Source organism: Peromyscus californicus, unplaced genomic scaffold, assembly GCF_007827085.1.
Source record: "Peromyscus californicus insignis strain IS unplaced genomic scaffold, ASM782708v3 Scaffold_10__1_contigs__length_136768540, whole genome shotgun sequence".
Classification (NCBI taxonomy): Eukaryota; Metazoa; Chordata; class Mammalia; order Rodentia; family Cricetidae; genus Peromyscus; species Peromyscus californicus.
The window spans coordinates 100,856,456-100,881,276 of record NW_026294391.1 but is presented as its reverse complement, the minus strand read 5'-3'; the positions used below and the strand labels follow the sequence as shown (position 1 = coordinate 100,881,276).

Genomic DNA, 24,821 nt, shown 5'->3' with positions numbered 1-24,821 from the left:
AAGATTAATCAAAGCAAGACAGGTGCTCTCCAGACAGAATTTCCTAAATCAAGAACTGTACAAATGTTTTTGGATGCTTTCTTAACCACAGAGATTGAGATGAAATTTGACTCCTTCAACCTAGTAAACAGCAAGAATAACACATCAACCAGGTCCCATGTCCCAAGGCTCCAGGTTCTCTAGTTAATTTAGGTAGAGCGGACACTGGGTAAAAGACACAGAAGAAATAAACACTCCAAGTCACCAGTGACATCACTAAATGCAAATCTGTCGTTACTTCTCTGTAATTCTTTGTACTTTTATTTCTTGCTTCAGGTGAGAGGAAAATGGTCACCTTTTACTTTCTGATTATTTCCCCCCTTGGCAAAATCCCCTTCACCTTCCCATTTTTCATGGGTGTTTCCTATGTTCCGATTTAGCTTCCCCTCCTTTTACTGCCTCTCACAGAGCAATCCAATTTGCTATCTCTCACTCCTCAAATTTCTATCGCAGCCTTAAGTGCTGTCTGCACCTAAAACCTCATGTTGTTAACTACTTATTGACTTTCTTAGCTATCTCACCTTGAAATCAAATCTTATTTTCCTTGATGCATGGAAGGCTCTTACAAATCAAAGAGAAAAGACAAACATATATTTTTTTAAATGGGCAAAATCATGATTAGATAATTTACATACACAATACACATACACAGTTGAAAGTTTTTTTAAATGTTTACTATCACTAATAAAATGCAAATTAAAGAGTACGATACCATTTTCCAATGATTCAGTTCATAGTAGATAGAAGCCCATGAAACTTCATGGGTACATAAACATATGCGTAGTAGTGATAGAAACACTCAGTAGTACTGTCCTCTGTTAAGTCATGCATCAATCAGTGTTTAAAATGTGTGAACCTTTGGAGCTAGCAAGGTGGCTCAGCGGGTAAAAGTACATGCTACCAATCCTGAAAACCTGAGTTTGGCCCCCGAGACCCACATAGGAGACTGTAACTGCAGATTGTTTTCTGACCTCCACATGTGCACTGTGGCACGTGTGCTGCCACACACAAACAAACAAATAAGTAGATGACAAAAACATACGGCCCTGCCGGGCGGTGGTGGTGGCACACACCTTTAATCCCAGCACTTGGGAGGCAGAACCAGGTGGATCTTTGTGAGTTCGAGGCCAGCCTGGTCTACAGAGTGAGATCCAGGATAGGCTCCAAAGCTACACAGAGAAACCCTGTCCCAAAACAAACAAACAAACAAACAAACAAACAAATAAATAAGTAAGAAAAATATATGACCCTTTGATCTAGCAGGCTTCAATTTTAGGAAATACAGACATTCGCCACCCTACAAAACAACTGTTTTTTTTTTTTTTGAAGTTGAAAACCTGGAGACACACATCAAATGTCCAGCAGTAGAAGTTATATTAGAAACAGGTGGCAGATTCCTGCATGGATATGCTATGTGGCCAATAAAAATAGTGATTTGGGGCCTAGAGAGATGGTTCAGTGGTTACGAGCTCATAGCACTCTTGCAGAGGATCTGCATTTGATCCCCAACACTCACATTAGGCGGCTCACATTTGCCTGTAACTCCAGCTTCAAGGGACTCAACGCCTTCTTGTCTCCACAGTCACCTGCACTCATGTACGCATACCCATAAACAGATACACACAAGTGCGCGTCTTTGAAAATAAAATGGATCTTTTAAAAAGATGCTGCTCCAATGAAATGAATAATTTAGAAGTATACCTAGGGCTGGAGAGATGGCTCAGAGGGTTAAGAGCACTGGCTGCTTCTCCAGAGGCCCCGAGTTCAATTTCCAGCAACCACATGGTGGCTCACAACCACTCATAATGCGATCTGGTGCCCTCTTCTGGCCTGCAGGGATACATGCAGACAGGATGCTGTATACATAATAAATAAATCTTTTTTAAAAAGTTCATATAAAAACAAACAAACAAACAACAAAAAAGAAGTATACCTAATTACTCAAGAAAACATCTGTACTAAGTGTCAGGGTATTAAGTCAGATCGTGCCAAGGAACAGATAACAGTGTTCCTGTTTTGTTAAGTAAAGGTGTACTGACTTGCCAGAAATCCATGCACATATTGCTCATCTTGGGAGAATGAGAATATGATAGATGATTTTTATTTTATTCCTGATAATTTCTGTGTTTTCTAATAATTTCTGCTGAGTATGATGGCACAGACCTAATCTGAGCATTTGGGAAGCAGAGGCAGAAAGATCAACAGTGTAAGTAAGACTTCTTTACAATGTGTTGAATTTGAGACAAGCATGGGCTACTTGAGACCCTGCCCCCAAATGAAAATTTACCAAATACCTACCATGAACCCACTATTATTTTCTACAGCAGTATAAAGATCCCCCAAACAGGAAAAGGAAGAACATAGGATTTACTCTACAAGCAATGAGCTTGGTAAATTTGGGGTGTTTTGAGCAGAGAGTGCCATGATCCATGTAATATTTAAAAATATATTTTTTAGATTTATTCTATGTGATGAGGGTTTTGCCTGCATATATGTCTACTCTCCATGTGTGTGCCTGGTGCCCTCAGAGGTCAGAAGAAGGCAGCAGATTCCCTGGAACTGGAGTTAGAAACCACATTGAGTGTAGGGAACCAAGCCTCTGCAAGAACAGAAAGTGCTCTTAACTGCTGAGCCATCTCTCCAGCCCCACATGCAGGAGTTGTTGTAAAGTTAATTCTATCTGCAGATACTTGACTGATTGAAAGAACAAGAAAGTAGGGGCAGGATATGTCTCCAATGGTATTGAATTGGCAGACTGACATCCACACACCTTGAGGGAAAAAAAATTCTGGTTAAAGTCAACTGAACTGACTTGAGACTCAAAAGCAGGGAACTGGGCTTGGGAGTACAGCGTACTTGTAGAACTTAGTGGTAGAATGTGCGGATTAGAGTTGTGTGCCACCATGCTCCATTTATGCGGTGCTAGGAATTGAACCTAGGGCTTTGTGTGTGCCACGCAAGCATTCTACCAACAGAACTACATCCTGGGCCTCATATTTGGTAATTCTTTCACAGTGAAGTGAATTTTAAAGGTAAGATGGTCCCCCCACTGCCTGCTATCTTTAGCTTGAGAATTCCTTGGACTTCAGAGCCCTTGAAGTTTCATAGTGCTGAATTTGGAGACAGGAAGAGATGATAAAATATGGCTCAGGAAACCTCAGCTCTGAGTCTGTCCCAATTTTGAGGCCTGCTACGTAGGAGGCTCCCTGGAGAGAGCATATTGGCTCTTAAGTCTCTTTGCTTTGCCGAGGGCTGAGAACCAACAGCAGTAAACTTCCAGCTTACTGTTTGTTTAAGAAAAATGGGAAATAGGGAAAGGGACGTGGAAACGGGTGAAGTGAGTGTGGAGGAAAATGTTGTACATCCCTCATGAAACTCCTTGTCTTTAGGTGAGCAAAGACTGCATCAACCTGACTTGATGGCATATGGCAATCTTTCGAGTGCGCTCTGCTGGAAGTTTGTGTGGAGAAAAGTGAGAGGGGAGTGAACATGCCAGATGGTAGTCACCAGCACCAGCTCTTGGAGGACCCAATGACACTGATGGGAGCGCGGAGATTCCCCGCAGCCCCAGCTAGGTGGAGGGGCTGTGTGACTACATCAGTGGCTGAGCGGCTCCTCCGCTATGGCATCCCATCCATTTTGGTGTGACCCCTAGTCTAGCAGCATGTCCAGTCAGCATCCGAGCTGCCTGCTGGCACAGCCCGGATGCTGGTGCAGGCCTCCTGGCACAAACCATGGCCTTTTGGGTTGCTCTTGGCATCTTGCTGGTTATGGAAAGTTTGGTGTAGCCTCACCCCACAGAATCTCTGCCTGTTTCCATAGCCCATCATTTTTGTGAAGCTCAACTGCCTCCAGCTTCCACTCCCCACCTTTCTCCCGACACCCCACCCTTGGCTGTGACTGTTAGCAGTTGGCATATTTCTGGAGTACATGCAGGCCCTTTTCGTCCTTCCCCTTGATTCCTTGGAAGTCTGCCTCCGTTTGAGACTCTCCTTGTTTATAAAACCATTAACTATAAGAAGTCTTGGCCCTCTGCTTTCCAGGGCTGGGAGTGGCTTGGCTGACCCCCGTGGAGCCAAGGGAGCCAGAGGAAGCCTGGAGACAGTTCCCTTCAAGCTGGAGGGAGCTACAAGTGTTTTAGTGCATGATGGGCCAGCTTGGGGTCCAAGGATAACCTTACAGTGCTGTAATAAGGGCAGCTACTATTTGGATGCTTTCCACATGCCAAGCAGTATGCTTTGTGCATAAGGAGTATTGTCCTATGCAATCTGCACATTAACTACTAACTCCCGCCTTTAGAAGGGGGAGACTGAGGAATTTAATTTAAGTAACTTGTTAGAGGTTGAACTGCAGAGTTTGGCCGCTGATTTGGACCTGCCTGATTCAAAAGTCTGTGTTTTAAAAACTATTTTTACAGTGTGTGTGTGTGTGTGTGTGTGTGTGTGTGTGTGTGTGTGTGTGTGTGTGTGCGCGCGCGCGCGCGTGCCGGTGCCACACAAGTGTGGAGGTCAGAGGATAACTTATGGAAACTGATTCTCTCCATCCACCACGTGAGTCCCAGGTATCTAGCTAAGGTCATTAGGCTTGGCAGCAAGAACATTTACCCACGGAGCCTTCTTGCCTGCCCAGATCTGTGCTCTTAACTTCTCTGCTGGGCCACCTTTGTAGGTCTCCAACGTGTCCTAGAAAGAAGATTCACTGATTTTGAAGGGCTTTGGAATATTTATTGAGTGTGTGTACACATATTAAGCTCATTATAAGTATTAATAAGCAGATTTTATCCTCTTGACACCTCTGAAACACATCGTATTGTCTCATGTGATAGATGTGGAAAGGAACTGAGTCCCAGAGAGGTTCCCTAGCCTCTAAATGATTGAGTTGAGATTTCATCCAAGTTGGAACATTCAATGCTACCCTGGATAAGCTGCCCACATCCTTTGTCCTGTCCAGAACTACAGTGGTATTTATTACTGGACCTATTGGATACCTGTACCCAAGCACCCGTGATTTCCAAACTGATGGGCCATTTTGCTTTGGAGTGTGTGTGTTGTGGGGTGGCTGAGGGAAGAGATGGCACATTGGGCCTTTGTGGTGGTTACTTCTTGGCACAGGATAGAGTGCATGTGGATGGAGCACGGAGATCCAAATGGCTTTTAAGCGCATTGTCATTTTTCTCTCCTCCCTCCCTTTCCAAATTAGGGCGAAGGTTGCCGAACTGTCCCCCTGGCTGGACATGTGGGGTTTGACAGCTTGCCTGACCAGCTGGTGAATAAGTCAGTCAGCCAGGGCTTCTGCTTCAACATCCTGTGCGTGGGTGAGTATTTCCATGGCAGGAAATTCTATTACAGGATATAGATCCTTAATGGCTAGATGTGGCTCTGCAGGTAATTAGGTTAAATAATGTGTCCCTCTCATCTAGTTGCAAGCTTGCCCCTCCTTCTTCTCTCATCCCTTTGTTTATTTTTGTAAGCGACCAGCTGTAATTATTTTTTTTTCCTCTGCCCAGACCAGAATCTGGGGCCATACCTTGGGGGAAAAACAGAGCTTTGTGAGACTCAGTGGAAAATTTTGTTAAAGGGGGCTGGCTGGCTCGGTTACTGCTGTCAGGTTCTTTTTGATTGCAGAAGATGAGAACCAGGACAGAATGGGGAGGGAGGTGATGGCTGAGGAAATAAAGATGCCTGCCTTCCAGTTGTGCGTAGTCAGCTGGGTCTCTGTAGTCTTTGTAGTTGGAGCTTAAGTGTAGGAATCACACAGCTGTGTACAAAGATCTTTTATTCCCCTACCTGTATCTCTGCCTGGGATTGATTTTGGTATGTTTTGAGACAGAGTCTCATTATATGGCCTAGGCTGGCATGGAACTCAACAAGTCTCCCAGGCTAGCCTCTTATTCTCAGTCCTCCTTCCTTAGCCTCCCAGGTGTTGGGGTTATGGTCACATGCCACCACACCTATATGAGGAGGCATTGTTTTAGTCCACGTGATGTGCTGATTATAGCACAAGGAGACTTTAATAATATTTCTGAAGTGAATGAGTAAGTTGAGTCCACAGGAGGCACTCACTGTACTTTTCAGCGGCTTCTTGCATTAGTTGTTCTGCCCCGAGTGGGCCGAGTGAGGCTTGGAAGTCGTATCCTTATCCTCCTGGAGAGGAGAACTGAGGAGGACAAGGGATTTACCTGAGGCACCATGGAAACGGACTGAGTGCTTGTTCCTCCCACTGCCTCTGCCTTGAGACCATGAAAGTCCTTTGGAAACAAACCACTGAGTACCATCGAACAAACATGACGGACAATAGTACCTTGTCATTCTTTAAGAATGTGTTTTGAGCCGGGCGGTGGTGGCGCACGCCTTTAATCCCAGCACTTGGGAGGCAGAGGCAGGCGGATCTCTGTGAGTTCGAGGCCAGCCTGGTCTCCAAAGCGAGTCCAGGAAAGGCACAAAGCTACACAGGGAAACCCTGTCTCGAAAAAACCAAAAAAAAAAAGAATGTGTTTTGAAACCTTAAAAATCCCCAATTTACAAACCCAGTGGTAACATATAATTTTCACCCCACAGTGTAAGAAAAGTATACCTGCATATTTTCAGTGACCCCCTTCCGAACCTTAATGGTTGCATAAATACCATAATAAAACCAATTTTCACACTGCCTGGCACACTTACACACTTCTGCTAATTTCCTTTTCTTATTTTTGTATAGAGCATATGGGGAACTCATTCACATCATAGATTCAAACTACCACTGAATTACACTTTAGTGTTTAATGTATTGAAAATTTCTTTTTCTGCTGGATGTGTTGGTATAGGTCTGTAATCCCAGCACTTAGGAGACTGAGACAGGAGGATTGTGAATTTGAGTCTAACCTTGGCTGCATGATGGGATCTTATCTCAAATAAATAAATAAATAAATAAATAAATAAATAAAGGTCTTCAAAATTTTTGAAGGTATTTTTTTCTTCTCCTCCATCTCCAGTATTCTTTACCATGTCACTTTATATAGGGAATTCACTGTACTTGTAAGGACAAACAGAGCAATAAGGTCATTTCTAAATATGGGTGACAGGCAGTCAGCTAGGCTCACTCACTAGCAAAAGTGACTCATTCCTGTGTATCAGCTTTGGAGCCTATGAGACAAAAATATGTGCTTCGTGGAATTGCACATCAGAGGCCTTAGAGTCTACATAGAGGTTGCCAAGTCTTTGAATGTTGGAAGTCTAACTCACAGTCATGTTTAGGTGTTAATTAGGACAGGGACAGAAAATAAAAGCAAGACAGGGTATCAACCTCAAGAAGAAATGTCATCACATCTAATATTGGCACTAACAAATTTCTGTTTAGCTAACAGGATCAATCTTTGGCTAATGGCCAACTTATTTCACACAATATTTGATGACTGAAATATTCCAGTACACACACATACCAGATTCCCTTGGCATTCCTCCCAGGGTGCCTTATGACCTGTGCTGAAGTTGAGATTAAAGCAAAATGACAAGCTCACTGTAAGCAACCTTTCAACCTAGAGCAATAGACCGGACTGATAAAGCCCTGTGCGTCAGAACGGCACTTGATGGCAAAGTGTACGGAAATTTGTCATATGAATCTTAAGATTCCTTAGTCCCCCAGGATGGGGCAGCCAAGACCAAGACAAGGTGAGTGGGACAGTCACCTCGTGCTCCCACTAGGGTATTGTTCTCTACAGTACGTCAGCATGCATCTGATGACATGAAGTTGCTGAAGGGCCTGGGCAGACTCTCAGAAGGGAAGGGAGGGAAGAAAGGAAGACCCTTTCATCCCCAAGGAGTCATATATCTTTTCTTTCTCTACTTGTCAAGTTTGAGGAAATGGCTCTCCTCCTATAATGCCCGTAGATAGGACCATTAGATAAACCAATCCCTGAACTGAATCAAAATATGCCTACAGTGTGTACATCCTACTCTCTGGCTGTATTCATAGCCTTACCATGGCTCAGAGAACCCTCAACTTGCTTCAAGGTCACAAGTGGCTCTGAGACTGCCATCTGAGCCCAGCTATAGCGCTAGGAACGGTCACTGACTTGGCAGAGCCCACAATGAGGTTACTGAAGGTGATCTCTGCTCCTGCAGGAATTTTAGTGACCATGTTCTTATGCCTAGTACTTGTATGTGACTATCCAATTTACCTCCTTGGTGACTGTTATAAAATGGTTCTGTTTGCTCACAGAAATTGTTTACCTGAAGTATTTTTAGTGTCCAATTACGGCAGTGCTAGCCTTGAGAGCTAGCTGGAGAGCTAGGATAGTTTTTTTCACATTATTGTTTATCTTGATGTTGGCCCACTGTTCTTATGCCCACACCCTGCAGAGTAAGTATTGTACATGTATGTGTGACTATGTGCATGTTTGCTTGTTGAGATTGAGAGAGGAGGGAAAGAGAATTTTTATGAATCCAGAGCCTAAATTATAGTACAATAAATTGATTACACCAATAATTTCCATCCATGATTATTATGATTTTTAGCTAAGCATAAAGATGTAAGCGTATATGAACTCAGTCTGATAGATTCTCTAAGGTTGACAGTAGTTACCAAGTGAGGTGAGATTTCCCCCATCCCATCAAAAACCATATCCCGATCCCTTAGCTTTGGAAATTTTGAGTATCTCATAACTGTAAACATCCATATAGGAGGCCTCAAAAGAAAAACCCGAGCCAGCAATACCAGCGTTCTGGGGCCTGGTGCTTTGTACTGCTGGGAAAGAGCCCTAACGAGAGTTGCCCATCTGAATGTGCTGGCAGCGCTAATGGCCATGAAGAGCACAAAGGCTCATAATGATAATATTTACTTTGAAGCTGCTCAGGATTCCAGGCTCAACTGGACTCTGTTGAACTTGGAAAACACACTCAGGACAAGCAGGATTGCGGCTTTACTGCGGGAGGTGTGCAAAGGGCAGCTGGTAGTCTATAAAGGTCAGGGGCTAATGTTTCCATCCCCCTATCTCTGGGAAAGGCAGTTGTTAGCCTTAAGCTGCCACAGTGGCTGGTCATTGGCTAACAAGGCACCATGGGAGAAAACAGTCCATGGTTTGTGGCACCCACTGATTTCCATGGTGTCATTACTTCCCCCACAGCTGACTTTAAGCTATCAATGTCACAGAACACGGGTTTGGGAAGAGGTACAGGAAGCTGCATGTGCTAGCTGAAACACACCACAGTCTGCTAGGCTCCACCAAGAACAGGAAAGAGAAAGGACAAGGTCACATAGCCAGGCATGACCTTGTCCCTCTCCATAGACGGCCATGGCTAACTGTAGTTCCTGGAGTGTTTCCTTTTGGACAACTCCCTGTTGAGCTCAGCAGCATTTTCTCTTGGCTTATCCCACCATTTACAGCTGAGTGAGACTTCTCTCCAAGTAAACAGGGACTGTGGCTATCTTGCTCTTTGCTGTATTTTCAGCCCCTGTAATTGTATCTGGCTATTATCAGAGGCTTTGTAAATGCTTGTTGAGTGACGAAATGAACCAATCTGTCATGCTTGTGGGCCTCCCCCGAGTGTATTGGTTCAAAGCATGGCCTACAGAAGTAGCCTGACTCGATGAAAATACTGGCTCTGCCATTTATTAGTTTGTGACCTTGGACTGTCATCTCCTCTACAGTGTATAGAGGAGGAAAACTGGGCACAGAGAGGAGGAGGAACCTGCAAATTCACAAAGCCAGTGGGTGACTTGGTTAACCTATCTATAAATTAAGGGTACCTTGCATCTAGGGGCTGACTGGGTTGTAGTTCAAGGGTAGAACTTTTTTTTGTTTGTTTGTTTGTTTGCTTGTTTGAGATAGAGTCTCATTTTGTAGCCCAGGCTGGCCTGGAACTCACAGACATATGCCTGCCTCTGCCTCCAGGTGTCCCCTTGCACAGCTAGGGGTAGAGCTCTTGTTTAACCTGATGGACTTGAGTGCCTGGACTCCATGCTCAGCACTAAAAATAAAAACACATAGTGTCTACCTTCTAAGCTTGCTGTAAGAAACAAATAAATCTGTGGAAGCTAAGGGTGTGGCTCAGTAGTTGAGAGCTTGCCTCTTTCCATCCCCAGTACTACAAAAAGAAAAGAAAAGAAAATACATATTTATTCACAGCAATCCTGGCACAGAGCACATAAATGTGCTCCAAGCAAATACTATTGGTGTATGCCTTGAAGTCCCAGCACTTGGGATGCTGAGGCAGGAGACTTATGAGTTCAAGAGGTCTCAAAACCAAGCCAACCCTCCCCCCGCAAAAAAAAAACCCCACCTACTATTGCTATTTCAACATTCCCCTTTTATAGGAAAAAGGACTAGAACCCAGACTGGGACAGGGCTGACATTTTGTCAGATGCAAACGTAGTGGTAGCATATCTAGACTTTCTCTTCCTTCCTTCCTTCCTTCCTTCCTTCCTTCCTTCCTTCCTTCCTTCCTTCCTTCCTTCCTTTCTTATTTCCTTCCTTCCTTTCTTTCATTTTGTTTTTTGAGACAGGGTATCTCCATGTAGCCCTGGCTGTCCTGGAACTCATTCTGTAGACCAGGCTAGCCTTGAACTCAGAGATTCACCTGCCTCTACCTCCTGAGTGCTAGGATTAAAGGTGTGCGCCACCACTGCCTGGCAAATTTAAATTATTTTAAAAAGGTATTTACTTATTTTATGTGTATGAATATTTGCCTGCCTGTACATATGTGTGCCTGGTGCTTGCAGAGACCAGAAGACAGTTTTGGTTCCCCTGGAACTGGAGTTACAACCAGCTGTAAGCTGCCATGTAGATGCTAGAAACGAAAACCAAGTCTCCTGCAAGAGCAGCCAGTGCTCTTAATCACTGGGCCATCTCTCTAGCCCCTATGTTATTTTTAAAAATGATTGTTTCCAATACAATGTCAGCAATAAGGAAAGTGAGAGGTACAACATGAGTTCGAAGAGTTAAGAAACCCTGCTCTCCATTGTGACATGCTCTGGGAGGGCTGGAGAGAAGGGGAGGGAAATTGAGCCCTTGGGACTCATTGAGTTTCCTGCTGGAAGCCAGTTGCCAAGTTCCTACCTTCTTGATGAGGCATGGTGGAATCTGCTGACCTGATCCCAGTTAGGCCACATGTCATATCCCCCCACTTTTACTACTGGGCCCAAGGCAGCTATAGGAGGAGACAGCATTCTAGTCTCAGGCTGGGTCTGTGCCAGCCATTGAGAGAGGGTATCCCTCCAGCTCCAGGTCCCCCGTGATGGCAATTGAGAGCAGAAGCACTCGAGAGCCTCTGGAGGAGCTGGCTGCGTTTTCTGCCGCCTTCTGATGCCTGCATTTATTGCAATTCCCTAGACATGGCGAATTCTTCTCTTCCAGACCTTCATCATTTAACATCTAGTTGCCACAGCCCTTCTGTTGCTGGCAGGCATCTGGGTGGCCAGTTTCCTTGCCGTTCCTCCCTGCTGCTTGCCCCACCCCACCCAGCGCCCGTTTCTCCAGCTGTGCAAACAGGGTGGGTCTCTGGCTCTGTAGACCTGCTCCTGAGACCGTCTAAGTGAAGTTTTCAACAGGCCCTGTCAAGTATACCGAGGCCTCTGCGAATTCTTAGGCTGTGGAGGCAGTGAGCCCATTCTGGAGGGCTGGGGAGATTGGAATCCACCACTGTCTAGGAGCAGCAGGGACATTCAGTAATGAGCTCAGGGGACAAAGAGGATGAAGTCTAGGATATACACGGAAGATTCATTAGGCGTACACAAAACTGGTTGAAATGTACTGGAAGCGTGGGTGTCCACAGAGAAGTTGAGTTGGAGCATGGCAGCCATCCTTGCATTCCCACCTCAGATTCTGGCCCTGTTTACAGGTGAGCTGTGCCACATCCTTTGCTGGAGTAATGGGTGCTGTGTTCCGTTGCACACTTGAATCTGTCACCTTCCGTGGCAAAGACCTCACTGCACCAGTTATTCTTGGGACCCGAATACTTTCTTTAGGGGAGGACAAAAAAGAGCCGCTTCTTAGACAATTGTCCCTGATGATTATAGCAGACCCTGGCTGGAAGCACATTCTGTGTAAGGAACCCTTTCTGTATACCCTGGCAGTTCATCTCATTAGTCACACCTGGCTAAGAAATAGAGCTGGGGACCTTGGGAACCAGGCTAAATTGAATGCTCTTTTCGTTCTCTACATAGAAAGCTCTCGTTGTAGTAAATGTTTATAGATCGTTGTTTAGGATGAAAGAAGCTACATACACTGAGAGGGTACGGAGAGAGGGAGCATTTTTTATTCCCCATCATGCAGTTCTATACACTGCCTTGCAAATGTGTACTGTTGGTCTCAAGGAGAGATTTGCCAGACCAGGAATTATCCAGATTAAACCTAACCCCAACCATGAGGATAAATCAAAGGTCACACATCTCTCCTTGGTTGGAGAGGGGTAGAAAGAGGCGGGATTATGCTAGTAAAATGGTAGTGTGATCTAAGGTGTTCAAGGAACGGTCCAGGGTCATTAACTTGTTTGTCTCTTAGTTTGTTTGTCTGAGACAGTCTTTCTACATAGCACCTGCGGTCTTTGAACTTACTATGTAGGCCAGGCTGACCTCGAGTTTAGATCCACCTGTCTGTGCCTCCCGAGTGCTGCTGGGATTAAGGGCATGTCCCACCTTGCCTAGCCTGTCACTAATTGTTAACTCAAAGACCAGGCTGGTCTCCAACTCGATATGTAACAGGTTGATCTTATCCTTCTTATCCGCCTCCATCTCCTGAGTGCCACCTTGCTCAGTTTCTTCACTGCTGGGGATCAAACAGGGCTTCAGTTATACTAAGCCAACACTGTAGGCACTGAGCTACATCTCCAGCTCAGCTACTGACTTTTATTCCTAGTATTTCTGATTCACTTGGAGTGGGACGAGGAGCCAAATACAATCTGAAGCCATAGAGATTCTAAGTGGTTTCAGTGCCTTGCTCAGCTGCGGGTTCATATCAGATTCCTGCCTAACTCCATGCCACCAGCTTCTCTTCAATGTGTGATTGTGGTGTCTCATTCTCCAAAGACTCCTTGCTTCTAGGCAGTAGTTTGGTATCCTCTAGTCTCCCAGGAAATAACCTCCCCAAACCTTTACCAGTCCACCATAACCCTTCCCCCATTTATCGCCCAAGTGTGAAGTTCTAGTGTTTGGATTTATTAGTGTCACACAGATGACGTGTTAGTTAAGCAAACAAATGCCGGGTTTGTTTGAGATTTGAGAAGAAGAATTTGTGGCTTAAGTTCATCCTTCAGTAGATAAAAAATGGTCTCACTGAAAGGTCTTCTAGGCCGGGAGAAGCCAAGGTTAGATACAGTCTCCCGAACATCTGTGGAATTGAGCACTGCTTAGGCCAGGCAGAATGTGAGGCAGGGCATGAGAGGAGGGGCTATTTGACAATTGGCATTTATTTACATGTTCCATTTCAAAAATACAGAAAAACTAAAGAAAAATGAGAACTATACATAAGCGCACCACTTAGAGATATGCATTAATAAGAGTATATTATATTTCTTTACAGTCTATATCTAGGAATAATTGTACTCCTCTATCTGTACATATTGCATTTCTTTCTCTGCCTCTAAAAGCAGTATATACTCAAGGTAAAGCTTCAAATAACAGAAAAAATATGAAGGCTAAAATGGAAATTAGCCCAGTTCTCTAGGATTGTGAGCTATCTGCTGCTGGCATGTCTGTGCTTTCCTGTTTCATATAATTGTCGCTATATAGTCACTTCTGCATGATTCTTCATTTAGTGTTTTAGTATATACACATGTCCCTTCACACATATGTGAAATATGATATGTAATGGCTACATAGTCACTGTGTGATATCTCTTGCTTTTCAGGGGAGACAGGTTTGGGCAAGTCCACCCTCATGGATACCCTGTTCAACACCAAGTTCGAGGGGGAGCCAGCCACCCACACACAGCCGGGTGTTCAGCTCCGATCCAATACCTATGACCTCCAGGAGAGCAATGTGGGGCTGAAGCTCACGATTGTGAGCACTGTGGGCTTTGGGGACCAGATCAACAAGGAGGACAGGTAAGGAAAACCGTGGGAAAGTGAAGGGAGGAGCAGCCAAAAGGAGCTTTACCATGGCAGAGAGCACAGATCCTGGGCCCAGCCTGTCTCGCTAGAATGATGTGGGCAAGCAGCTTGTAATGGCATCATTGCAGGGTCCCTCTCTACAACTGTGCCACTCCATAGACTTTGCCAAAAGAAGGGAGTCTTTCTAATACATGTGAGTGGAGCCTTGATTCTGTTCAGGCCCTCCTGTACTTTAACAATCTAAAAAGGAGTGGCCTAATCTCTGCTCCTGAGACATTCATGGGAAAGGCCCGTCTTAAGTAAATAATTTCTGTAGAGAGGAGTATGTCCTGTAAAGGACAGAGTAGAGAGAGGTAAAGGACAGATTGCAATGAGGCCACAAGGACAAGAACAGTCAGTTCTATGCAGAGAAGTCAGAGAGGCTTTCACAGAAACCTCAGGATGTCAATGAAGTCAGCAGGTGGAGGGGAGGATTGTGAAGAGGGACCAAGAAGGTCTAAGCAGAGAGGAAGGAGGAGAGCCAGAAGAAGCTGGGTTTCAGGATGCTTGTGAGGAGTGAATGAGACTCCAAGATGAAGATGAGTTAGAGGCTGGGGTGGGGGAGGAAAAGCTGGTAGGGCACTCACAGAAAGGGCCACTCAACATTCCTGTAAAAATCTTCGTGGGTATGTGTTTGTATATGCAAGTGCAGGTGCATATACCACCGCATATGTACCCCGGTGCACGCGTGGAGAGGTCAGAGGGCAACCTCTTAGTTGCTGGTTGTCCCCTTCAGCCTTGTTCGGGAGTTTTGTGGGGTTTTGTTTGTCTCTTGGTTTTTGTTTCTGCTGTTGTTGTTGTTTTGCTGTTGTATGCATACGACAGAGTAGCTGGTCAGAAAGTGAATTCTGTCTCGGCCTCCCGTCCCATTGTAAAGCTGCTTGGATTACAGATGTGAGCTGCTCTCTCCAGCTTTACATGGGTTCTGTGGCAAGTTCTTTACTTACTGAGACTTCTTCCCAGTCCTCTACTTTTCAACACTTATTCTATTTTTATGTGTATGTATGTATGTGTATGTGAGTGCAGGTGCCTGTAGAGGCCACAAGAGGGCACCAGATTCCTGGGAGCTGGAGTTGCAGGCTTTTGCAAGCTGCCCCATGTGGTGGGTGTTGGGAATCAAACTTGGGCTCTTTGGAAAAGAAGTACAAACTCTTAACTGCTGAGACATTCCTCCAGCCCCCTATGTTTGATGTTTTTTGTGTGTGTGTGTGTGTGTGTGTGTGTGTGTGTGTGTGTGTGTGTGTGTGTGTGTGTGGTGGTTGTTGTTATTATTTAGTTTGTTCATTTGTTTTTGAAGTAAGGTCTCACTGTGTATCTTTGGCTGACCTGGAACTCTCTATGTAAACCAGGCTGGTCCTGGACTCACAGAAATCCACCTGCCTCTGTTTCCCGAGTGCTAGGACTAAAAGTGCACCACTACACCCAGCTTGCATTTGTGTTTTGTTTTATTTTTTCAAGACAGGGTTTCTCTGTGCAACCCTGGGTGTCCTGGAACTCGCTCTATAGACCAAGCTGGCCTCCGGAGGGCTGGGATTAAAGGCGTGCGCCACCACTGCCTGGCTTTGGTGGGGTTTTGTTTGTTTTGCTTTGTTTGAGACAATGTCCTGCTGTGTATCCTTCTCTGGCTTGGAACTTGCTCTGTAGCCCAGGCTGTCCTCATGTTCAGTCCTCAGGTAGGGGAGGGCCCTCATGAGCCCTTCTCCCTTCTGTGCTGGAATGTTGCTGCCTGGCTTGATCTTGTGCAGGTCCTGTGTAAATAACTGTAGCTGTTCTGGACTTAGAAGTCCAGTGGCTATGTTGTGTCCAGAAGACAGCTTTTCACAGCATTCCTCTCTATACCCCAGCTTTTACATTCTTCCGTCTCTTCTTTGATGTTCCCTGAGCTATTGTTGAGGGTTGATACAGATGTCCCACTTAGGGCTAAGCACTCCCAGTCACATAGTCAGCACTCTGGCTGGTTATGGCCCTCTGTATTAACTGCTGCCCACTGCAGAGAGAACCATCCTGAGCAGCACTGATCTACCGGTATAAACATAAATATTTAGAAGGGGGATTGATAATATGTCCCTTCAGCAACACAACAGCAGTAGGTTCCCCCATGACCTATTACTGTCCCAGCCACAGGCTTTTGACCAAGTGTACAATAACAGGCATGAATTCCCTCTTGTGGATCAGCCTCAAATCCAATCAGAAAGTAGCTAGTTGCCCTGTAGCAGTCATGTCATTGCTGAAGTGAGCACATCTTGTCTGGCAGTTCAGTATTGTAGGCTTTAGCAGTGGGTAAGATCACTGGTGTCTTTCCTTCCCCAGTGGCCTGTGTAGCACCTCCCAGCACTATGAAAGCTAGCCAGTAGAAGTTTTCAGATCAGTTCCAGATTGATTTATCTGTGTCCAGTAAAATAATGTGATATCTTTAGCAATAAGCTCTTAATATCTAGTTACGATGAGCAACCAAGAACATTGGTAATAGCCTCTGGGGCCTGCAAGGCCAGTAACTCAAAGGGAGGTATGTCATGCCTGGCACTGAGGTTGTTTCATAATCTGTTGTCTCCTAGAAACAGTATTGTCCACCCATATAGCATACCTCTGTTTAAACTCTTAAAAAAATTTCAGTGTGTGTGTGTGTGTGTGTGTGTGTGTGTGTGTGTGTGTGTGTGCATACACACTCCAGGGAGCATGCATGTATGCACATGCACAGCATGTATGTGCATGGGCGTACTGGTGCCTGCAGAGACCAGAAGAGAGCACTGGATCCTGTGGAACTGGAGTTACAGGTGGTTGTGACATTCAGAGTGGGTGCTGGGAACTGAACTTGGGTCCCTCTGCAAGAGCAGTAAGCGTTCTTAACTGCTGAGCCATCTCTCTAGCCTAAACTTTTTCAAATAACTGTATTTTAATTTATTCTATGCATTTGAATGTTTTCCTGCTTGTACATATAGGCAGCATGTTCATGTAATGTCTTTGAAGCCAGAAGAGAGCGCTGGATCCCCTGGAACTGGAATTACAGGCAGTTGTGAACTGCCTCATGGCTACTGGAACCGAGCCCAAGTCCTCTACAAGAGCAGCAAGTGTTCTTAACCACTGAGCCATCTCTCCAGGCGCAAAGTTTATTTGAAACTAGCTTACAAAGTAGCAGTTTTCCAGAAGGCTTTTTCATACGTTCTTAGTTTGGTTTTTCCCACATTCTCCCTCCTTTCTCCAATGTTTCCACCATTTCTCTGCTTAAACTGTTAACCCCCGGTTCACATGTAGTTTCTCTGTGTAGCTTTGGAGCCTTTCCTGGAACTCACTCCATAGCCCAGGCTGGCCTCGAACTCACAGAGATCCACCTGGCTCTGCCTCCCAAGTGCTAGAATTAAAGGTATGTGCCACCACCGCCCGGCACCACATGTAGTTTCTTAAGCACCTAAACAAATTCTGTTTTCTATATGAAATGCTAAAAGAAAGACACCTCTCTCTTTTAAATAATTATTTACTCATTAATTCATTGTTTATTGTGTATGTTCATGTACACTTCGTACTTGGGCCATGGCATACGTGTGGAGATCAGAGGACTACTTTGGGGAGTCAATTCTGTCCTTCTACCATGTGAGACTCTGAGCTTGAACTCGTCATCAGGCTCTGTAGCCAAGTGCCTTAATCCGCTGCATCATCTCCCTGGCCCCAACCACTCTTTTTTTTCTTTTTGTAGGATTGCTTCTTATGCTAATCTTGTTGAGGTGAGCATCACTTAGACCCTACTTCCTGTCAACTGAGTAGTTGGGTCACAATCGGAGTGTTACACTCAGTTGCACTTTTTTTGTTTTTAGGAAGTCTTCAGTGAATTTTCTCACAGTCCATTCAATTGTTGACAGTCCACATATGGACAGTGTCCTGACCATGATGAACAGATACTGCCTCTTGGGCACTAATCTACTTCTGTTTCGTTTCTAGAATATCCTTAGTGGTTTTTCATGATTTTAAAATTAATAGCTGGGCATAGTGGCACATGCCTGTAATCATAGTACTCATTAGGCTGAGGCAGGAAATTGAGAGTTTAGTGCTAGTCTGGGTAACATACTGAGAACTTGTCTTAAAAAATACTAGTTAAATGAATAAAATATATGATAGATAGATATTTTAAAATTCAAATAGTGCAAACACAAAGAAGAACTGCTAAAGCTTCTCTGGGATTAAGACAGGACAGGAAAGAAGGAAGCTGTAAGTCTGTGATCAAAAGCAGTTTGCATTTTTCTTCAAGTGCTGGGGATTGAACCTAGGACCTGTTGCATGCTAGACAAACACTCTAATACTGAGCTATATCCCCAGCCAGTTTTCCATTTTCTTATTTGAGTCTAGGCTAGTTTTGAACTCTATCTGTAGCAAGGCAGGCTTTGACTTTGTGATCCCCCATTCCTTATAATCCTCCCTCAGCCTCTCTAACAGTGGGACTCTAGGCCAGTGCCATCAGGTCCTATAAAAACAGTGTTTTCTACATGTTATCGGGGCATTTTAGCGCAGCTATGTAAGTACAGGTGCATTGAAAAGGACCTCGGAACGCCCTGTGCTTTCTATGGCATATGTTTAAACAAGGACCAATCAACCGAAAATGCTGGGAGTCGTGTTTGGTGTTCCACCCTGGTAGGCTGACACAGAAAAATCAAGAATTTGAGGCTGTCTTGGGCTGCACAGTGAAGCCCTGTCTCAACAATACTAAAATAGGGACTGTTGATGTTCCTCGGTTGGTAGAGTACTTGCCTGGCATGCACACAATCTGGGTCTGATACTCAGCACCGCTTCCGAGCACCATAGCACACACCTGGAACCCCGGCATCGGGAAAGTAGAAGGAGGAGAATCTGAAGTTCACTGTCCTCCTCACTGCATAGGGAATCTGAGGCCAGCCTAGGGTACTTGAGACCCTTTCAACAAACAAACAAATGGATTGGTAAAATTTGACTGTTCATAGTGAGGTGTGCCTGGAATTCCAGCACATGCAACATGGAGGCAGGAAAATCAGGAATTCAGGGCCAGCTTCAGCTGCAGAGTGAGTTTGAGGCCGGCTTGGTTACATCTTGGGATGTTGTCTAAAATTAAACACACACACACACACACACACACACACACACACACACACACACACACGAATGGAAACAACAACAACAACAAACTTGCTGGGTATGGTGGCATGTGTCCCATGCACTTAGAAGGCAGAGACAGACAGGTCTCTTGTGAGTTCTAGGCCAGCCTGGTCTACTTATTGAGTTCAAGGCCAGCTAGGACTACATAGTGAGACTTAGTCTCAAAATAAATACACACCACCAAAACAACCAACTAACACATGAAAACTCCAAATACTACTAATAAATGAAAGAAGAAAGCGAATAATGTGTGCTAGAGAAAACAGAGCGTGTGGGGGGGGGGGATTTTCAAGATAGGCTAGAGAGAGGAGTGTCTAGGAATTTAAGCTTTGGTCTCAGACAGGCCTAGATTCACATCTCATATTGCCATCTGCTAGACCAGGGACCTTTGGCAAAATAGTTCAGTTGTCTATGCATCAGTTCTTAAGTCACCTGTAAAATGGGTATGATGACCTAATAATCTTTACGATACCAGGCTATGGTATAACATACTTGACAAGGATGACCAAAAAAAAATGCTGAAACCATGCCTGGCACAGAGTAACTACCTAATAAATAGAAGGTATTATTATGATCATGATTTGTATTGATAAGAATCAAAGGGGTGTAGCATTATGTAGCATTTAGGAGGAAATGATAAATGGAGTCCAAGAAAAGGAGAATTTTTTCAAAACTCCATTAGGTTTGGCAGCATGAACATTGTAGTTAGGACTGATCATTCCCAGGAGATCGTAGGTAGAAATTAGGTTGCCATTCTTCCATGTGAATGGGACGTAGAGGCATCAGAACAGGGGGAAAGGGAGAACAAGGTCAGATGCACGTTTGCATGGAAATTTCACATCTATAAGTCAGCAAGGACAGAATGGGCTGTTCAAGAAGAGGTTCTGGGAAAAATAGGCCATGCATTTAGAAGAAACATAAAATGCGACCCTCTCACACAAACACCGCTGCAAAAATAGATTCCTATTGGACTAAAAACAAATTCTAAAAATATAAAGAGAAAATGTCGGAGAATATTTTTATAACTTTGGGAGTACAGAAAGCTTTTTGAGTTGTGAAACAAAGTCTAAAAATCACAGAAGGAGAGAGTTGTTAAGTCTAAGTTAACTAGAGGAATAGGAGTTTGGGTCTGGAGTCATGATTTGGTGGTTAAGAACACATACAGCTCTTCCAGAGGACCTGAGCTTGATTCTCTGCACCTACATCGGGTGGCTTAGAACTACCTGTAACTCCAGCTCCAAAGGATCTGTTGCACTCACATCTACATACCCAATCACAGACATGTAAATCAGCACGATAAAACGTTTTCTCAAAAAGTAAAGCAAAAGTGAAAACAAGCTACAGATGGAACAAAAATATTTGTAACCTTTGTTATAGAAAAGGATTTTAAATGTAAGAAGGGCTTCTGTAATTCCATGAGTGATAAACAGATAATTGACTGGGAAGGGAAATACAAATGGAACAATCAACATTATGAAATGATGCTCATTCAGCTTCCCCAGTAATTAGGGAAATGCAAAATAAAACAATGATTTTTTTCCCCTCTCAGATTTGCAAAAAATAAAAGATGATATAATAGCCACTACCACCAGGGAATTTCATTCACGTGGGTGTGTGATACAGATTTTTTGGAGGGCAAATTTGGCAGCATCCATTAAATTTTTGAATGTGAATAATTCATGACCCAGCAATTCCTCTTTCATTTATGTTGCCCAGAAAAACACATGCACATGCTTATAGGAAGCAATAGTGTTTACTGCAGCATTCGCTATCAAATTTAAAACCTTTAACCTCCCTACATGTCCATCAATAGAGCAGCTACATTAGCTGTGATTCGACCATACCATGGGATTGGATTTGCAGTTTATATTCACATGGTCATGCTGTTACAAAATGAGAAGTAGTTGTATTATGGTGTCATTTGTGAAAATTCCCCCTCCCCCCAACAAATAATCCTCTCTATAGCTGCATATAAACATATAGGGAAGCTCTGAAAAGACAGTCAACAGACAGAAAATAGTGATTACTAATGAGGCAGGAAGAATGCATATATGGATTGTTTGTGTAATTGAAAGGAAATTTAAAGGATACTGTTTTAAAAGAGGGAATAGATAAAGTAGGTGTAGACAGTGGATTTAAAAAGCTGGGAGAAAGAGATAAGGCAGTGTGTGAAGGGAGATAAGGAGGACAGGGGCAGTAATTGAGGATAGGAGAGATGATGAAGGCTTAAACAGGAACAGAAAGTTACAGGATAGAGAGGAGGGGCGGATTTGAGAGAGAGTCCACAAAACAGCATCCAAGTGGATATGGAGGATCTTGTTCAGTTTATCAACTGCTAACTGTCTACAGCATGCCAGGAACAATGTGAGAGGCTAGTGACACTAGGAAACAATACATTCATTCATTCATTCATTCATTCATTCATTCATTGTGTGTGCATATGAGGGCAATGTTGTGTGACAAGACTTTTCCTGGGGAGACACAACACACACATCTACTCACCCCAGATAAGGAGCCCATGACAGACCAAGGTATGGATACCACCGAAGTCCAACTTGGTGAACCAGTAAGTTTTATTGGTTTTACTTACAGGAGTATGGGTGAGGAGTTAGTTACAGGAGCAGAAACGACTCAAAGATGGCTGCATCACCAAAGCCCACCTCAGCGTGGGTGACAGCTCACAAAAGCTGGGAGCCTGAAGTATACTGCACAGCTTGCAGGCAGCTCAGCAAGTTGGAGAGTGTCCTTTCTAAGTGACTCAGTTGGTCTAACCCCCTTCCAGGAAGCTCAGCTGGTTCTGCTTGTTCCAGGCAGCTGGTGCGGTCTGAGAGTCTTCTTTGCAGCTTGGCTTGTTTCAGAGTCCTCTTTGTAGGTTGGCTAGACTGAGAGTGACTCTCAGCAGTCTTCATTGCTTACTCTTGGAAGGGAGGAGCCTAGCGAATCTGGTCAGTTTCAGGGACTTCCTGAAGCTATTTTGAGTTGTTTACCTTCTGGATTAAGGAGCTTCTCTACAGTATGGAATGTTTCAGTTTCTGAGGAAACCGCTACACAACAGCAGTTATGTTAGTGAGCAGGTACCATGATATATGCCTGGAGGTCAAAGACAACCTGTGGGAGTTGGTCCTCTCCTACCATATGGGTCCAGAGTATCAAACTCAGGTGGTCAGGCTAAGCATCAAGTGCCTCTACCCTCTGATCCATCCTACCATCCCATTACTAAAATATAAAGCATAGTTTTGTTAAGGAGCTTTCAGCTTAGTGGAAGGGATGAAGATGTGTGCAATTCTGCATAGTGGGGCTAGTACAGTAATATAGATATGAGGGGTTCAGGGTGTGGACACAGGGAGGGTCAGCAATCGGCCAAACCTTGTTATGAGAGTCCAGAGTGTAGACTGATAGGAGTGAAAGGCTAGGCTAATTCTTGAAGTCATCAAGAATGAGTATGAGTTAGCCACCCTGAATGTAGTTGGTATTCAGTATGTGATGAATGAATGCATGAGATATACATTGGTAGAGAACATAAAGAGTATACTGTGATGGTTTGAAAGACAATGGCCCCCAAAGGGAGTGGCACTGTTAGTAGGTGTGGCTTTGTTGGAGGAAGTATGTCACTGTGTGGGGGTGCTTTGAGGTATCTTTCTCAAGTTTCACTCAGTGTGACAGTCAGTCGACTTCCTGTTGCCTGCAAGATGTAGGACTCTTAGCTCCAGCACCACATCTGCCAGTGCACTGCCGTGCTACCCTTCATGATCATAATGGACTGAACCTCTGAAACTGTAAACAAGCCTCCTCAATTAAATGTTTTCTTTAGAAGAGTTGCCGAGGTCATGGTGTCTCTTCACAGCAATAGTAAACCCTAACTAAGACAGTACCCATAAGTTCCCATCATTTGATACCAAAAGTATCCTTTAGATGTATTAACTAGGATTCTGACATGGGGTAGAAATAGTCTACAGTGAATTGATGAGTGAACTAGAATTTAAAAAAAAAACTAAACAGATTATTCTTTTCAGGAAACTTCTAGTTGTATCTGAGTTGTATCTGGGTGTGGTGGTACATGCCAGTAATTCCAGCACTTGGTGGACAGAGGTAGGCAGATCAAAAGTTCAAGGTCATAGGGCTAGAGAGATGGTTCAACAGTTAAGAGTACATACTACTTTTCCAGAGGACAGAGTTAAATTCCCAGCACAAATATCTGGTAGCTCGTAACTATCTATAATGATAGCTCCAGGAGATCTGATACCTCTGTGTTCCCCAGACATCCACAGTCATGCGCACGTATCACACCCCACATGCAGTTAAAAATAAAATTGGAGAGATGTCCCAGCAGTTAAGAGCACTGACTACTTTCCCAGAAGACCAAGATTCAATTCCTAGTGCCCAGATAGCAGCCCATAACCATCTGTAACTCCAGTGCTATGGGATCTGATGCCCTCTTCTGGCCCACGAGGGCACTGTATTCACATGGTGCACATATGTGCATGCAGGTTGAACAGTCATATACATTTAAAAAAACTAAATATTTCCTTTTTTTTCATACAATACATTTTGGTCATATTCTTTCCCCTCCTCCAAGTCTTTCCACATCCTCCTTCCCTCCCTACTCATCTAACTTTATGTTCTTTCTCTTAAAAGAGAGAAAAAAAACAAGAACACAAAATAAAACAACAACAACAAAAAAACCAAATCAGAAAGAAAAAACACCAAACTATAACAAAAAAGCACACAGAAAAATATGGAGTCTGTTTTGTGTTGATCAACAACTCCTGATCATGGGGCCTGCCTTGGAGTGTGGTTGATATATCCACTGTCACTCTATCGGAGAAAACTGATTTTCCCTCTCCCAGTAGGTATCAACTGCAACGAGCGTCTTGGTTAGGGGTAGGACTTTGCATGTGCTCCTCTTTCTCTGGCTTGAATTTCTCCCGATCTTGTGTATCCTGTCACATTCTCTGGGTTCATGTGGGCATTATCCCTGTTGTGTCCTTGGAGTCATCCACCACCTTTAGCTTTTACAGTCTTTCCCCTTCTTCTTCTACATAGATCACTGGACCTAGAAGGGAAGAGTTTGATAGACATCCCATTTGAGGCTGAGTGCTTCAAGGTCTCTCACGGTTTATGTTGTCCAGTTGTGTTAATAACCATCTGTTACAAAAAATTCCAGATCATCATCCTCTGCTACATAATGGGTTTGAGGCCAGTTTGGGCTACATGAGACCCTTTCTTAAAAAAACTGAAAAGGAAAGAAAAACACTCTTTCCATTCAATAAATATTTATTGAGCACCCAAACTAAGCTAAGCACCCAAACTTGACTGCTTAGGGAAGGGAAGGCACAGGAACATGGTTGGGGAGGTCCAGAGTTGAGGAGAATTGGATTTGATTAAGAAAAGTTCTCTTTTGAGATGAGGGAAGACTTAAGAGTCAGTAGGAAGAGAGGGGATGGAGCAAGGATTCCAAAGAACTTGAAAGGGATGAGATCATGTGCACAGGGATAACACGCCTTGAAAAGATGAGAGATACTTCATCCCAAGATTAAAAGGAAAATGGGTCCATTTTTAAAGAACAGGTAATGAGGTCATATGAGCTTTGTGGCCCCAGGT

At 44.1% G+C, this 24,821-nt stretch overlaps 1 protein-coding gene across 3 annotated transcripts in view; it reads left to right on the top strand.

Moving 5' to 3' along the window:
* Septin6 (septin 6) overlaps positions 1–24,821 on the top strand; it is a 73,735-nt gene that overhangs the window by 10,161 nt on the left and 38,753 nt on the right. For all 3 annotated transcript variants that reach the window (XM_052738144.1, XM_052738143.1, XM_052738145.1), the window contains exons 2-3: positions 5,239–5,353; positions 13,862–14,057. In XM_052738144.1, coding sequence (XP_052594104.1) covers positions 5,239–5,353; positions 13,862–14,057 — 311 coding nt within the window. The remainder of the gene's footprint in view (positions 1–5,238; positions 5,354–13,861; positions 14,058–24,821) is intronic.